The 15,143-nt window shown below is 41.4% G+C and overlaps 2 protein-coding genes across 2 annotated transcripts in view; one reads left to right on the forward strand and one right to left on the reverse strand.

Moving 5' to 3' along the window:
- Positions 1-379: 379 nt before the first annotated feature.
- On the reverse strand, positions 380-6,580 carry PEX13 (peroxisomal biogenesis factor 13). Its single transcript, XM_059828470.1, has 4 exons — positions 6,507-6,580; positions 3,676-4,373; positions 3,107-3,232; positions 380-2,571 (listed from the first exon to the last, which is right to left on the reverse strand). The coding sequence occupies exons 1-4, from the start codon at positions 6,578-6,580 to the stop codon at positions 2,276-2,278; spliced, it is 1,194 nt and encodes a 397-aa protein (XP_059684453.1). The 3' UTR covers positions 380-2,275.
- Positions 6,581-8,885: 2,305 nt separating this feature from the next.
- Positions 8,886-15,143, forward strand: part of PUS10 (pseudouridine synthase 10) — a 31,543-nt gene continuing 25,285 nt past the window's right edge. Inside the window, exons 1-3 of the mRNA XM_059828469.1 lie at positions 8,886-9,011; positions 10,591-10,857; positions 12,494-12,580. Coding sequence (XP_059684452.1) covers positions 8,886-9,011; positions 10,591-10,857; positions 12,494-12,580 — 480 coding nt within the window. The remainder of the gene's footprint in view (positions 9,012-10,590; positions 10,858-12,493; positions 12,581-15,143) is intronic.

Here is a 15,143-nt window from a genome sequence, read left to right on the forward strand (position 1 = left end):
TAAGTCAGTTATTAATAACCTATCTTCCTACTAAAAGAATTGTTTTCAAAATAGTATGACCTGGAAGTGAAATGAAACTCATCTTTTTAAAAAATTATTAAGATTCAGAGATTCTAACAAACCTCATGGTACTGTCTTCCCAACTTCTTCTGAGCAGGAAAAGAGAAGTCTACTTGAATGGATACTCTACAAAAAGTTTGGGGTTTATTTATTCATTTATTTAAAAGACCATTCCTCTGACTGAAATATTTCACTGACACAAGAGAGGCTGACAGTCCATTAATTAAATCTCACAACAGTAAATTAATTCCCTCCATGAATACACACTGTAAGCAGAACTGTACACTTGATACCCCTCCCCCCCCTTTTTTTCCCCCTCTCTATATTTTATATTTCAGGATTGTTCGCTATTTTTATTTCAACAACAGATGTCATTTCCAAATATAGACAATTTTCTTCAATGCCCTGGTACCCAGGAAAACGTCTCAGGAACGTGTTCTGTTTTAAACCTGGTAAACCTAGTTTCAGGTTTCTCATTTGCCCTTTAACTACTCTTTCCTTTTCCTCTGCACTTGAATATCTAACAATCTAGAAAAAATGATTCTTCACATCATCTCCCAATACCTGAGCACAACCACTTAAATTCTTGCTCTAATTATCAACAACAGGCATTCAGAGATTACTTTAAAATCCAAGGTTCCCGCATAATAGCCGTCTTTTCAGCCACTCTACCTCAATAAAACTATGCTCACTTCAATTTTTCTTGTCAGAGTTTTGTTGTGGTGAACAGAATCCTAAGAACTCAAGGCCAACAAATGCAATAAAAGTATAAATACTGAAAGCTTTGCTAACGCATAACGAGTGTTGAAGATCTCTGTAGAAACAAACTGAAACTACTGGATCAATTAAGCAAAGGCACGTGCCCTACTTTTACTAATACTTTTGAGTACCTTTAAAATAATAAAGAAAAGCTATTTTAATGATTTAGACAAGCTTTAGTTATTTTATCCATTGCTCTAACCTTCAGAAGCTCAACAACATGTTATACATATATATTACAAGGAAAAAAAGTTTTAATTATCTTTGCTTCATTTAAAAAAAAACAAAACAGTATGTCAATACAGAATTCTCGAACACCAATATGAAGAAAATACTAAATACTTTGAATAGTCTTAATGTTTTTTATGGCTTTTGATAAACCAGAGCCCTGAAATTTTATGGGCAGATGCAAAATTTACCACCTGAAAGGCAGCATAAAGAGCTAACTCCAAGACCTTAGTTAACTGAGACAATTAAGCAAGAAATGTTACTTTTTCTTTGCCACTCGAACTACGTTAAACCTCCCCCAACCCAATGCTTTCCTACTGCACTAAAAGGCAGGATAGATATTTTGACATTCATATAAAAACAATAAAGAAGAGAAATAAGTTGAGATGCAGATGGTAGTTGAGAGACTATTGACAGGCATTTAGCAGGCTACCACACAAAACGGCTAGGAGTGATGCAAAGTTAGGTTTCCACAGAAGAGAGTAACAATAAGTGTGCTGGAAAGTGCCTGACTGCAGGATACCCTTCAATTCTAATGTTATTAAAATAAACAAAAGAGAACTGGTTAGAACTACTGCTGAAGCCTCACTGCTCTTCCTTTGTAACTGTATTTCTCTCCCCTTTCTCACAAGTCCCTTTTTTATAAGAGCTAAGGTCTTTATGACAGAAGCCCTACTTCTTATGAAAAGCAAGCAACTTAGAACTCGTAATGATTCAATTGTGTCACCTAAATCTCTTGCAATTCTCCCTCCTTTCAGAGGGAAACAATGCACTACTACTATTTCATGGTCCTCAGCATCCAGTTTTGGAGGACATCTTACAGAAATCTACCTTCCCTTTGCACATCTATTGAAGAGGCCTCTTGTCAAGCCGACATTCCAATGAAGACTGGATGTTAATCTCCAGATTTCACCAACAGTTTGTCTCCGTAACAAGAATAGGCTGGCCGTCCCTATTTTTTGTTTGCTTTGTTATAAATGCCTCAATTCTCCTCATCTCAAGATCTTAGGGTTGCTGCCAGGTGGTTGGGTAGAATCACTAATGTACAGCCTAGGTGAGTCAAAAATAAATACTACAAATTTGAGCAGTCATTTCTCCACCCCTTCACCAGTCAGTAGCAGCAATAACTGGTACAGACCCATCAGTGTTCCACTACAACACAGATCTTCAACAAACCTTAAGTTTTATCAATAAAGCACAGCTCAGTCGCTTTGTTGATGAAAGTGCATTAGAGTTCCTGTTTCTCTCCGCTAACCACAGTGGAGTCAGGTGCGACAGGAACTTTATTACTTCCAGCAAAAACAGAATCAAAAGCAGCTTCCTGCTCCTCTAAAGTCACAGCAGCAGCGGATCCTCTAACAGATGTGCTGGTAAAGGCTGGCCGTTGCTCTGTAATCCTTTCCAGGTCCACGGTTTTCCTACCTCTTCTTTTGCCCAGGATTTTGATGTAATTAGCTGGCACAAGTCCTGTTGTTTGGCCATCATAACTAGCCAAAAGCCAACCGCGGATCTTGGGTTGTTGTTCTAAAGAAAATGCACATGCAAATGTGTTAAGTTACAAAACAATTCAAAATATATTGCAGTTGAGGCACAAACACACCAGAAGGTAGATGACACAACAGCTCATCACACAGAGAAAATTACTCTGTGATAAAAGGCAAATACAAATTACTTCACAAGAGAAACGACTAGGATCTGCACTGGAGAGGTGAGCTGAAAAGTACTGTGAAGTGCAGGTTGTTTTGAAATCAATGACACCACCATACTGCAAATGCCTACTAGGGATCTTCACAGTGTGAGGAAAAGGTAACCACAACGCACTCCCTGAGTAAGTTTAGGCTGTGTCATATCTTAGGGAAATTGAACAAAACTACTCAGTAAGTTTGATTACAATGCAAGTAATAACTTATGGGGGCAAAAAAAAAACAAACCCAAAACTGTGTGGATGAAGAGTTTGGTCAAATAAGGTAGGGGATTTTTTTGTTTTCATTTTCAGACTCTAACAACATGACTTACTTCACATGTGATTTAGAAAATAAATAGAAAATTAGAAGTTTACCTTTGGGTGCTAATTTTAGCATGTCACCAGCACGGAAAGAAATTTCTTCTTCTGAGAGAGCACTGAAGTCATATTCTGCTCTTCCAACTACATGATCATCTTCTCCACTTGCCCAGTTACTAGATACTGTTTCCAAAAAGACATTAAAAGGTTACTTGCTCCCAATTATAAAGTGTTGGGTTTCTTTAAAGGGAAACAAAGAAAGCACCTTAACTTCCTTGCTAAAACTTTTCTAATAGAGAACTGACAGGAGTAACAAAGAAAGCATGATTTCTTGTGTCAATCCAACCAATGCTTTCCCCCCACCCCAACTGCCACATCTAATAGAATGGAAACAGAAACAGAAAGGAGCCACGACTTTGGAATCACACAAAGCTTACCATGAAACTGCATCCTAACTCAACAACAGGCTACTTAAACAGGCTGCTACTTGTATCACATGCCCAAAATTCAGTATTGTACCCCAGTATCTATTAACTTCCTTTACTTTAGTGTAAGATTAATTGCTATACATACAACAAAATGAACAATATATGCTGCATTTCTCTCATGCTGCAGATCATCTTTACCTGTTTCTTCGTCACTGTATGTAGAAAGCAGTTTCCAAATCAGATAGGGACCTCCCATTATAACAGCAAAGAACAAGAAAATAGGCCAGGATTTTGCAGAGTTAGCCGCCTTGTCGTCAAGGCCAACTCGAGCTACTGTCCCCTCACTTTCAGCCCACAAATCCTCATTCTCGGAGCTCTTCCGCAGACCTAGTAATCGTTGTAGACGTTGGTAGAGATATCTTATAGTTCTCACTAAAGCAAAAGCTGAAAACACCTTTGTGAAGTGTACTTTGAGGCGGGAGAAGTGATTTGCAACATCCAGCACAGCTCTGAAACTGTTGTACACAGCTGAAAAGGTAGCATCCATCATCATGCTGACTGAGGCAAACGCATGCACAATACTTTCAATGGACTGAAATGCACCTCTGCTGCTCTCTTCAGCCTGCTGAACAAACCTGCTGGGAGGAATATCATCTGTACGAAAGCGGTTATAACCCAAACCACCATATCCGTAACTGTAAGGACTATAGCTTCCATAAAAAGAGGTTCCATATGAACCATAGCCTGGAGAAAAAGAGCTACTATATGCTGGCCTGAAAGTGCTCAGACTACTGCTTCCCGTTTGCTGTGATGGTCTTGGCAAAATAGGCGGAGGTATTCGTGCAACTGTGGGTTGTCCAGGCCTGGTCAGCAGGTTGTCACCCAAGTCAGCAGACCTAAAGAAATTCAGACAAGCAAGATCAGTACTCAAAATAAGTTTATATTTTCATTTCCCCAGAGTTCTTGACGAACTGTATAAATACAACAGTGCGTTTCAATAGTGCTAGGATAGGGAACCTGGTAGCCAAACACTTAGTACGTTGCACAACATTTGTGGCAAGTAAAAATTCTAGTCAGGAAATACAGGTCTTTTGGGGAAAAAAACCCCATACTGAGATATTCAGTGCAAATATGGAACCACAATGTATCTGAAATGTACACATGGAAAAACTTTCAGTCTATTTATTGTATTGACTAAGAAAGCACGAAATGCTACATCCAGATCCATCAAACCTGATGCTATGACACCTAGGTCATTTTTCTGCATGCAAAAGCCTCTCATATGAAATAAGAAGAATATTTATGAACTTTTCAATCTGAAAGCTGTATTTCCAATATTTGTTCTCAGCTCTTCCATGCAATGAGCCAATGATACAGCAGGAAGGAAGTTTGAGAGCTCCTTTGAATCCACCCTTAGAGAAAAGGGTGGTGTGACCTAATTGAGAATCCAAGTAATTACACAACAACATATGCAAAGGTTTTGAGCCCCCCAATTTCCCCCTCTACCCAAACTATTTAATTACCTTTATGTAGCATGTCAAGGAATTGAATCTATTACTGTTAACTGTTGGCACAAAGAGGTATTATGAGTCAATTATTTGTTTTTAATTTAGTAAACTTTTATTCCTTTGTATGCCCATAAGTTTAAACTGTTTTACCTATACTCTTCGTAGTAAGACTCTGCAAGTTCTAGACTGGTATTTGAATACTGTCAAGCAGCTGTCCAACTTTGGCTGTTTCATTAAAAAGCTAATCACATATTACCATCCTAAAAGTCAAACATTTTGGCATGTTTACTGCCTCATCCCATGAGTTCCAACCTCTGTAGTCCATTAAATTCACAGAAAAAAACCCAGGAGAAGTCAAGTTTGGATTGCTACGGAGCTGCTTCTTTCTGCACTGCGTGCTTCAATGTGAAGCGTGCTTGCTATACCATTTCTGTATAAGGCAGGGAACAATTTCCTCTCAGCAAAACTTACAGGTTTCCACAGCAAAGAATAATATTTATATCTTTTCACTGTTTGGTTTTGCCATCGTAGACTTTAACTCTCTTAGCAGTTAAAAACATTAAAAACAGATGCAAAATAAGTCATTATCACAGAAAACAGAGGTACTGTAACTTTAAGTCACACTACACCACCCCCCCAATAGTCAACTTGGGACACCTCACTTTAAAGCTGCTTGAAACAATTTAAAATGAGCTAGATAACCCCACCAAGAAGAATTAACATCAAATTTCTTGCTCAGCAAGCTTCAGCTTGCAGTGAAAGCAGCAAAGTTACCGTTGAATGTTTTGTCTTGGGCTAACCTTTTGCCCAGTTTCAGCAATCGCTAGCACCAAATGAAAAACAAGACTGCTCTTCAACCGCCAAGCTTTCCTTCACTTCTGATAAAAAGGAAGGAGTTTACAAACGCTTTCTGCACAACATCCTTCTCCGTGAGCAGGGTGGATTTTCTGGAAAAACTCAGATTCCCGGGTGAAGGCACCAGCGATAGACATACGCGTCCATCTTTTCCAGTTCCTGGGGACACCACCACACCGCTTCTCCACTCCCACAGAGGCACACGCGCTTACACAGCTACATAATCCCCAGGAACGGACACCCACACTCGGCCCACTCGTGGCAACGTGTCCAGCTTTACCCTCGCCACATTAAACATGGAGCTTTCTACAAACAGACACCGGTAGGGTTTGAGACCAGGACCTGTCAGCAGCCTCTCACTCCCCCTCCCCACTGAGAAGGGGAATCCACCAGAGACCCCCCCCCCGGCACACAGTTCCTCAGCAAAGCAGGGCAAACGACCCCACACCACCCCAGCAGATAACCGCCCCCCCGGGACACCCGAACCGACAAACCCCCTCAAGCTCTGCTCAGCCACTAGCTCGCGGAGGCGCTTCCCAGCTGGGCCCGACCTTTGAGCTCGCCTCAGGGGAGAGGGCCGAGGCGGGAAGCCCGGGGGGGCGGGAGGGGCAGCCGCCCTGAGGGGACACAGGCAGGGGAGACGCGAGGACCGGCGCACGCACTCACTGGAAGGCCGGCGCCACGGTGCCCGCCAGCCTCCGGTTCTCCCAGGGCTTGGGAGGCGGCGGCTGCGACGCCATCTCCGCCTCGCTGCGGGCCCCGCTCTGCCCCCGGCCCGGCCCGGCCCGCCGCGCTCCTCCGCCCGCCCGCCCACCGGCAGACACGACGCGGGAGCGCCGAGCTATTCACCAGCCGGCGTTCGGGCAGGACTTCCCGCCGCGCCGGCCCATCGATGCGTTCTGCCTTGCCGCTGCTCAAGCCTGTGCCGGCTCCGCTGGCCGCCCCGGGAAGGGGGCGAGGCCCCGCGCGGACCGAGGGGCGCTGCGAGGTGATCGCTTCTCCCCGGGCGGCGGGGGGGGAGCGGGCGGGGGGCGGCAGCAGCCCGGAGCCCCTCTGCGGCGCCTCCGGCCTCCTGGGGGAGGGCGGCCCTGTGCTGAGCGGTCCCCGTTCCCCCCCGCCCGGTTCAGCGCGCGCGAGGCGCCTCAGTGTGGGGGGCTGTAACGGTTCTAACGGCCGGGGCGCGCGCCCGTGTCTGGGGGGGTTACGGGGCTCCCTCCCCGAGACCTGAGGTGACGGGCCGGGAGCGGGGGTGCGGGGCTCCCCCTGCGCGGCCGGGCCGGTCAGGGCTGGCCCCGTCGCCGTCGCGACCCGCCTGCTGCCGCGGGGGCTGCCGCGGGGCTTGAGCTTCGCCGTTCGGCGGCCGCGGGAAAGGCGTCTCGCCCCGCGTGGCGGCGGGGGAAGCGGCTCGGTGGAGGCCGGTGCCTGCCATCCCGGGCGGGCCGCGGGCCGGCGGCCTTCAGCGCCCGCCTTAAATCCGCCCCTGGAAGCGGAAGGTTTCTTGAGGAGCTTCTCAGTGGTTTTCTTCTTACATCTCTTGGTTCAGGCCATGGTAGCGTGAAACATTACTGTGGCGGTATTTAAGTCTTATGAAGCTGAATCGAGCTAACCCGAAGTATGTTTGGGTTTCTTTTTTTCTTTTTAAAAGGAGGTTTTGAAGTTTTCTAGGTGGTCCTTGGTTTTTATAGCTTACCATAAAGAATCCAAATCCAGGTGAAAAGAAATTAATTGGATTAATAACTTTTCCCATGCTGTGAAGGGTTTCCATAGCTGAGATATTTCTGTGCAAGGTACTCCGGAGAAGGACAGGGCATTAGAGGTGTACAGGCTGCGGCTGGCATGGAGAATGCCGGTACACCCTGCCTCCGCACCGTTTCCCGCAATATAAAAACTGGGGGGATATCAAATGTTGCTTAGAGGAGCTAAGCCCGAAACAAAGTCAGGTTGTTCATCTGTCAGGAGGTATCGTGGAATTCCATGTGGAATTAGGATGTAGAGGCAAAGGAATTCCAAAGAGATGCTGGAGAAGGATTGGAGGAAAGATCTGGTAAGGTTTACCGACAGGCAAACCACGCTAGGTCAAAGGAATGCCCCAAACCAGAAATAACTGGAGGCAGAGAGCACTTGGCAGAGGTATACGACCTGCACACACGTATTTTGCTGTGGCATCGTTTATCCTCGCTTTGGGCGACAGTAGACTAATTGAACCTTTGGTCTGAACAATTGTGGTTATTCTTACGAGCTTCCTAAAGTTTCCTAGATAGCCAGTAAGGGCGAGCACCTCACTGGGAATCTCTCTTTTTCAATATTTAAAAAAAAAATGCTGAGAGTTCTATCCCATTATTAAATTTCGGCCAAAGAAATTAGTCTGCTTTAAAGTTCTGGGCAGAGAGGGCAACAGGAAACCAAACTAGCCATAATCTTTTAGGAAAAAAGCATTATGAGATCTCTCACAAAAATGGTAGTCCTATATTTGAGATGGGAAATAAGAAATCTCAAAAAATTGAAGGGGCTAATGGATAGAAAAGACTTCCTTTGCCTTTAGGGCTTTGTATGACAAAAGGGGGTGGAATCTGGTTTTTGGTTGTTCGGGGTTTTTTTTTCCCCTGTGATTTTAACAGATTGATTCTTTAGTTGCTACAATTTTAGAAGGAATTTCCATTTTACGTTTGGCTTAATATGTCTTAGCTCCACTCGCCTTCTCCATTCAATAAAGAATATCATGTCATGTAATGCACTTTATCAAAGATAAAACTCTGGGTGAAAGCTCAGCATACCTTTGTCAGAACTCTTGATTTCAGATTTTTCTAGGAAGTATAGAAGCTTTTCCCTGAGTCAGTGGTCTTTTTGGGTTGGTCTTCCAATTCTGTTGTGCCTTTGATTTAAGACAAACATGTATCCTAAACTTTCTCTAGAGGACGAAAAAAAAAAAAATCCAGTAGTTATAAATATGGTGCAGTTAAGTGAGTGCTTTTATTGTTGAATTGCTGAATTGTGTTTATTCTAAGCTTTTTTTCTTTTCTTTTTTAAATTTTAGAATTATCCAGCATGTCTTCGCTGACAGAAAAGGACAGACCAATTGTTCAGCTGTTACTGAACACTGGCACTTGCCCACGATGTATTTTGAGGTTCTGCTGTGTGGGATCACAGACGCTTTATAGACGTCCATACAAGGTTTGTTCTTTGTATTCTTAATTAGAATGTGTGAACATAGGAATGCAGCGTTCTTTGCACTACCTTGGAGGAGAAGGTGGTTGTATGCTTGGGGTCTTTGCCTGAGAGGAAAACGCTTTGCAAAATGAGTTATGAAAAATGACTGCTGCTACACCATGGGATTTGGAGAAATTGCACGAATCATAGAATATGACAATTGTTGTGGGTTAAATGTTAAGTTTGACTGTGAAAGTTGCTATGTATTCCCTGAAAACACCAGAAAACAGGGCACGCTAGCTTCTGCACAGCATGGCTCTATCAGTTTTGAAGCAGAGCAGCTATGACTGTTCCCTCTGTTCTTTTTCCTTTAATATCATAAGTAGTAAAGGGGCTGTGGGCAGTGCAGCTGGTGCAGAGGAGGAACCATATATGCTCCAGACCTTTTTTGCCTCATACTTACCTCTTCTTTCAATAGGATTGGTAGGGGGATGTAGCTGAAGAATTGCGGAGTACAGGTTGAGGATAAATCTTCCTTATTCAATCAAATACAGTGTTATTAGGCATCCTTTTTAGCTGACCTTAGTGCTGAAATTCAGCGTTCTTCAAATTTTTCCTAGCTGTGCACGATCATTCTTGCCTTTGTTCTTGTATTTGATACCTCTCAACTTGGTTTTGGCTATTTGCTCCTCCTCCATATTGGTTCTTTGAGACCTGTCTCGTTGTGTAGGCCAAATAAACATTTACTTGGTCTGATCCCTTGTCTTTACGCTTGCATCTTCTGGTGTCTGTCTTGATTACTTCACCTTTGTTCAAGTTTAGACTCTCCAATATTAATTTTTAACATCTTTCTTCCTTATCCTTTTCCATTTTCTGTCAGTCATTTGAGAAGTGTTCATTCTGTATGCCATTTTTTATTCTTTTCCATCTCTACCTAATTTTCCTCTGAGTTGTAGCAACACAGTAACTGCTGTCTTTGTTACTGAAGACCTTTTAATAAATCTTTCTTTCTGAACTATGCCTTGCCTCTATCTGTCATCCTTCCTAAAATTCAGAGACATGCAGGTCTTCTCTCTCTTCACCAGCACATCCTGTAATTTTTGTAGGCTTCTTTCTTTATATGACATTCTTCCTTTATGTATTTAATTTCACCCTCACCTGTATCTGCTCTCATTTCATTCTCACACTGTACTAGCCAACTATTTCCTAGTCATCTGGGCTAATGGAGTTGGAGGAATTAAATTCTAACATAATCTAAATAACAAAAAAGGCAATAAACATCTGTTTTCATTGAATAGCGATGGGGCCAAAGATCAATGCATTTTTGCAAGTCCGGTCTGTGAAATGGTTTCACTCTTCCTGGGTGATAAAGAAGTCTGTTCAGCAAAATTCAATTTCTCTGGATGACATTTGAGAGAAATACAGCTTGGACCTTTTTAATTGTGTAGATGTCTTTTGGTATAAATTCCAAGTTATTAATGACATACACTAAGGCTAAACCAGAATGGTTAGTACTACCTTTTAGAATTGCGTTTGTAAGTGCTGGTTACAGCATTGGAGAAAAGAGGAAAAAACAGCAGTATGATTCCTCTGTTTGTGTTAGGATTTGATGAAAGATCTAAAAGAATTTCTGAAAAATAATCAAGAAAAAGAAGATATGGTTTGTTTTGACGTCGTTGATCCACCTTGTAAGAGAATCAGACTTGAACACACAGAAGAAGGGCCTGGTGATCTGAACCACAATGGAGCGCTCCAGCAGATTCCTTTGGCTAATGATGAAAATACTGCAATGGAGAACTCAGCTGTGAAGGTTTGCAATGTGTGTTTGGGAATTCTTCAGGACTTCTGCGAGGCTGACTTTGTTAAAAAGGTAAATAACCAGTTCTTAATCTTTATGGAGCTTGTGTATGTTGAGGCCTACAGTATAGCGCGGGTGATTAAAAACACCATGCAGTTAAACAATTGAGAGAAAGATAGTGGAAAAGAAACCGAAACATTTACCTGTTTTGAATATTTGAAATGTAGATGGCGCCGTTCAACTACGTACTGCTTGTTGACAGCGTTTGCGTACCTCCTGTGCAGCTGGGAAATAAAATTTGTCGGTGTGACCATCTTTTACCCAGGCCTTGTCATAACGTAACTTTCTAAAAAAATAGCAGTGCAGGTGGAATGGAATGACTGCTAGGAGGACATTTCCTAAGAGAAGGACTAGCAGATACATGGTTACATGAATTTAGGAGATAACCTGAGGTTCAGCTGCTTAGATTACAAGGGAAACCTCACTGTAAAGGGTGACCTCTCTTCACTTTCCTTATGTGAAGGGAAAATGAGGCGGTGTCAGCTGCTGTGCTCTTCAGCTTAACTACATGTTCGTAATATAGCATGAGTCTGTCTTTACAATGTACTGCTATTTAGAAAGTCACAGAGGAAGAAAATGTTTTGGTGATACAACAAATTGTAGATAATGGAGAAAAAATGAGTTAGGAGAGAATGTGGGCATAATGAGTGTTGCAAACATGATCTCTGAGCAATAAAATTGCTTGTGTGACAAACTGAAATATCAGCGAGAAAAATCACACTTGCATTTGAGACGTTTAACAGAGTTTTAATAGAAAGGAATTTGGTTTAATAGCATGAATATATCTAAAAATGAAACTGAAGAGAAAGCATAGTATATAGTTTCTGTTGTTACAGTGCATGATGTTTCTTTTTTGTTTCCATGGGCAGAGTAGATGTATTTTTACAGAATCCACTTCTAAGACTTGTTTCAGAGTTACTCTCTTGAGTAGCAATGGAAAATCTGACAGCGTTTGCTAAGGCACCACAAAACCTGATTATTTTATGAGGAAACTTCCGTATCTGAGATGTTGATTTCACCTTGAAAGCTCAGAATTTGTCTTTAACATTCACTAATATCACTGACATTTTGGACGACTTTCTCCATGTGTGTTTAAGCTTACTTCCAGTAGGGACATCTAGCCGTCAGCTCTCGCTAGCCTACTTTAAAATGTTAAAAGTGTGTTTGTGTTCTTACTTTATTTCCAGTGACAAACAGGATTTTTTTACGATGAAGAGTGATTATGAATTAATAATGTGGATACCTGTTTGTTCCTGTCTTATCCCAGGATCTTAAACATTTTTACTGTCATAGAATTGTATCGCTGCCATGAAGAAAGACATTCTGAGTCAGCTGTTCTAGCCTTTGGTCACTGTGGTGTAACTTGTTGCACCAAGATTTCGGTATACAATTGGTCTTAGCCTTAGAAGAGTTTGGTTGTTTCATAGCAATAAGGATACAGTTTATTAGTAACTTTTTTTTTTTAACAGAACAAAAAAGCTTATATTTCAATAAGTTGTTAAGGATTACTCTGGTTTGTACGTTCGGCATCTCTCTGAATGTGTATTGGCATGGATTTACTGTGATTACACTAGAAAAAAGAATATCCTAAAAGATTACCAACTCAGTTCCATTGCTGTGGTTTAATATTAAAATCCTTCTTTTACAGGTGTGCCAAAAGGTTAATTGCGCTGACTACCAGTTCACTAGTTTTGTATTTTCTGTGTCGTTACCCCCACAGCTGTCTGTTAGGGAGGTAAGTGTTTACAGATATTTATTCATAATTTAAATGGATATTAAAGAAAGTAACTGCGGAATGTACGAGCTGGAGGTGGTTTGATTTTTAATTGCTGCTGTTTAAAAAAAAACAAAAACACATGCTAGAAGTGAAGTCTGCTCTCCCCTTCCTTGTTCGTGAGTATTATTTTAATTAATAAATTGGCTGAGTCACTTCAGTTTTCAGTTAGCCCGGGAGTTACTTTACTTACTGAAAATCTAAAAGGAGTTTCTTTAAACCCTCAGTGTATTGTTCCCTTTGGTACAGATGCCAGCTCTGCTTTGTGGATCTTCTCAGAGAAGGAACTGCACAGCTGGTGCCTTTCCTGAAATAAATGATAATTGGTAGTGCAGAATACAAATGAAGGAATTTGAAGATGAACTCTTTAACTGTTCAGCATTTTAAATGACGTGAAAATACACATTGTAATAGTCACCTGTCTTGGGCATTGTTGAAAGTCTAGATTTGTAAAACTACAGTTTATAACAGTTGTAAAACTACTGATTTTGATGGCAATTTTAATCAAACTTAAATTGTCTACATTTCAGTCATTTAATTACAGAAGATAATGATAACATGGAGAGGTGTATAACCCTGGTAATTTTTTTTTAAATTGAGTGAGAATGCTAAGCGTAGTATAGCTTGATCAATAAAACGCCAATTTTTTGCATAGTTGTGAGATGTTTTATGATGTTTCCCTGCTTTCTGATCAAAAATGATGCAAAAATACTATTCTAAAGGGCAACATGTAAATCTTTATGACAGATGTCTGCTGTGCTAAGATGTAGTAGAAGCTTCAGTGAACATAGCAGAAAGAAGTGTAGGTCATCTTGGATTTATATATAAACCTCTGGTGAGGTCTGTTCTCATCCCACACAGTTGGATTGTTAAATAATCTACTACACTTTTAGTGTTGATTTGTACTGTTAGTTCTGGCATCTCGGGCAAATGCTAGTGTAATAGCTGTGTTGTGCTAACATATATTCTACTTCTAAGTCTTCTTGAATGTAAGATTCCCTACTTCCCATCTGAAATTAAGCATAGTTGGTGTGTTTGCTTCAGCTGCCACTGTGTCTGGTAAAGTAATACCAGAACAAATTGCTTTGTGCTTTCTGAATGAATGAACTCTCCTTACTCCCATTTGATTTTATGGTCATCCAAAAAATGAGACATGTCAAAGAAACACTTTCAGGCTAGGTGAGTATATGGATGCATGCGTGTGTGCCCATGACACTCTCTAAAACTCTAAACGTAGGTGAAACTTTCTCCAACTTTATGTCCGGTCTAAGCTTAGGTGTTTAAAAAAGAGGAGCCTTATTATTTTTAGGGTACTATTGATCAGGTCTTTTCCCTTTCCAGTCTGAGACCTCCCTTACTCTATTCGTTATAGCCTCAATGAGCAAAAACAATGTGATGCACAGAATCTTTTGGCTAGAGTCCCAACTGCAATTCCCATGTTATCAAGTTCTTAATACGTTTCCATTATGCATCTTTAGCTTGACAGATATAGTTTATCCAGCTTAAAAATAACTTTTTTTTTTTTCCATAGCATAGCTATATAAGAATGGAGGCGAGGAAAGGAAAATTTAATGCTACTGTTCTTCCTCACCCTCCTTGTGGGTCTTTGCCAGAATGCCTCGGTAGAGGGTGTTATTGCATTGCATTTCTAGCTCAGTGATGTTCTCACACTAATCTGAACAAGCAGGCCAAGTGTTTCTGTCTGCTTTTGAGGCAGCCTTGGCTGTAAATGGAAGCAAAAAATAATAATTTCCTTCGGAGAGTTCCTCTTGCTGATTGAAAAATTGATGATAGACTGAGACTGTGTGCAGTGGGAAAACTGACTTGGCAAATGCAGTTGGTAGAAACCCAGATTTATTACTTTACAGTAACTTTGTCTTCTAAGTACAATAAATTACTAGTTTGATAAAAGGCATGAGATGTAATTTTTAACCTGTCCATCTGCTTAATTCAAAGTATCTTGTCCTTATGTTCAAGCAAACAAACAGTAAATACTACAGTGCTTGGTACAACCAAGAGAATAAAAGTTGTGGTGTGGGTCCAGAAATGAATAGGTGGAGTGAGATGAGTGAGTAGGAAGCTCCAAAACCAGATCTTTGGAAACAGTTTTGGTTTGTCTGGGAGCAGGTCTGCATTAGGAAGTTCCTGCTGTCCCTTCTAATCCACCCATTCAGTCTTGCCAAATGCTAAACCAGCTGTTTGTATAGCTGTGTTCTAAGTGAAGGGGTAAAAATGGGTGATGATGGAGAAAGAACCTCTTTAAAATCACCACCTATCCGTTTATCACCTCAAAAAATAATTGGTAAAAACAGTTCCTGTTTTACTGTTACAGAAAAGCAGCAAGTAATATAATATGTCAAAATATCTCAAATATCTCAAAATGCTTTGTATTGAAAAGAGGTCTTTTGTTAAATTCTGCTTTTAGTTCTTCGAACTGCACTGTACAAGAACATACGTAATTTTATCATAAAAGGACACCCCAAAGACAGCCTCCCTCCCATTGACCTTTTGTATGACACACAGA

The sequence above is a fragment of the Gavia stellata genome, chromosome 23 (genome assembly GCF_030936135.1).
Source record: "Gavia stellata isolate bGavSte3 chromosome 23, bGavSte3.hap2, whole genome shotgun sequence".
In the NCBI taxonomy this organism is placed as follows: Eukaryota; Metazoa; Chordata; class Aves; order Gaviiformes; family Gaviidae; genus Gavia; species Gavia stellata.

Excerpts from the sequence above, each read along its gene's own strand:
- PEX13 (XM_059828470.1), bottom strand. The coding sequence starts at position 6,580 with ATGGCGTCGCAGCCGCCGCCTCCCAAGCCCTGGGAGAACCGGAGGCTG. Across the intron at positions 4,374-6,506 it reads ACCGTGGCGCCGGCCTTCCA|GTCTGCTGACTTGGGTGACA; the intron begins GTGAGTGCGTGC and ends GAATTTCTTTAG. Across the intron at positions 3,233-3,675 it reads ATACAGTGACGAAGAAACAG|TATCTAGTAACTGGGCAAGT; the intron begins GTAAAGATGATC and ends TTTTGGAAACAG.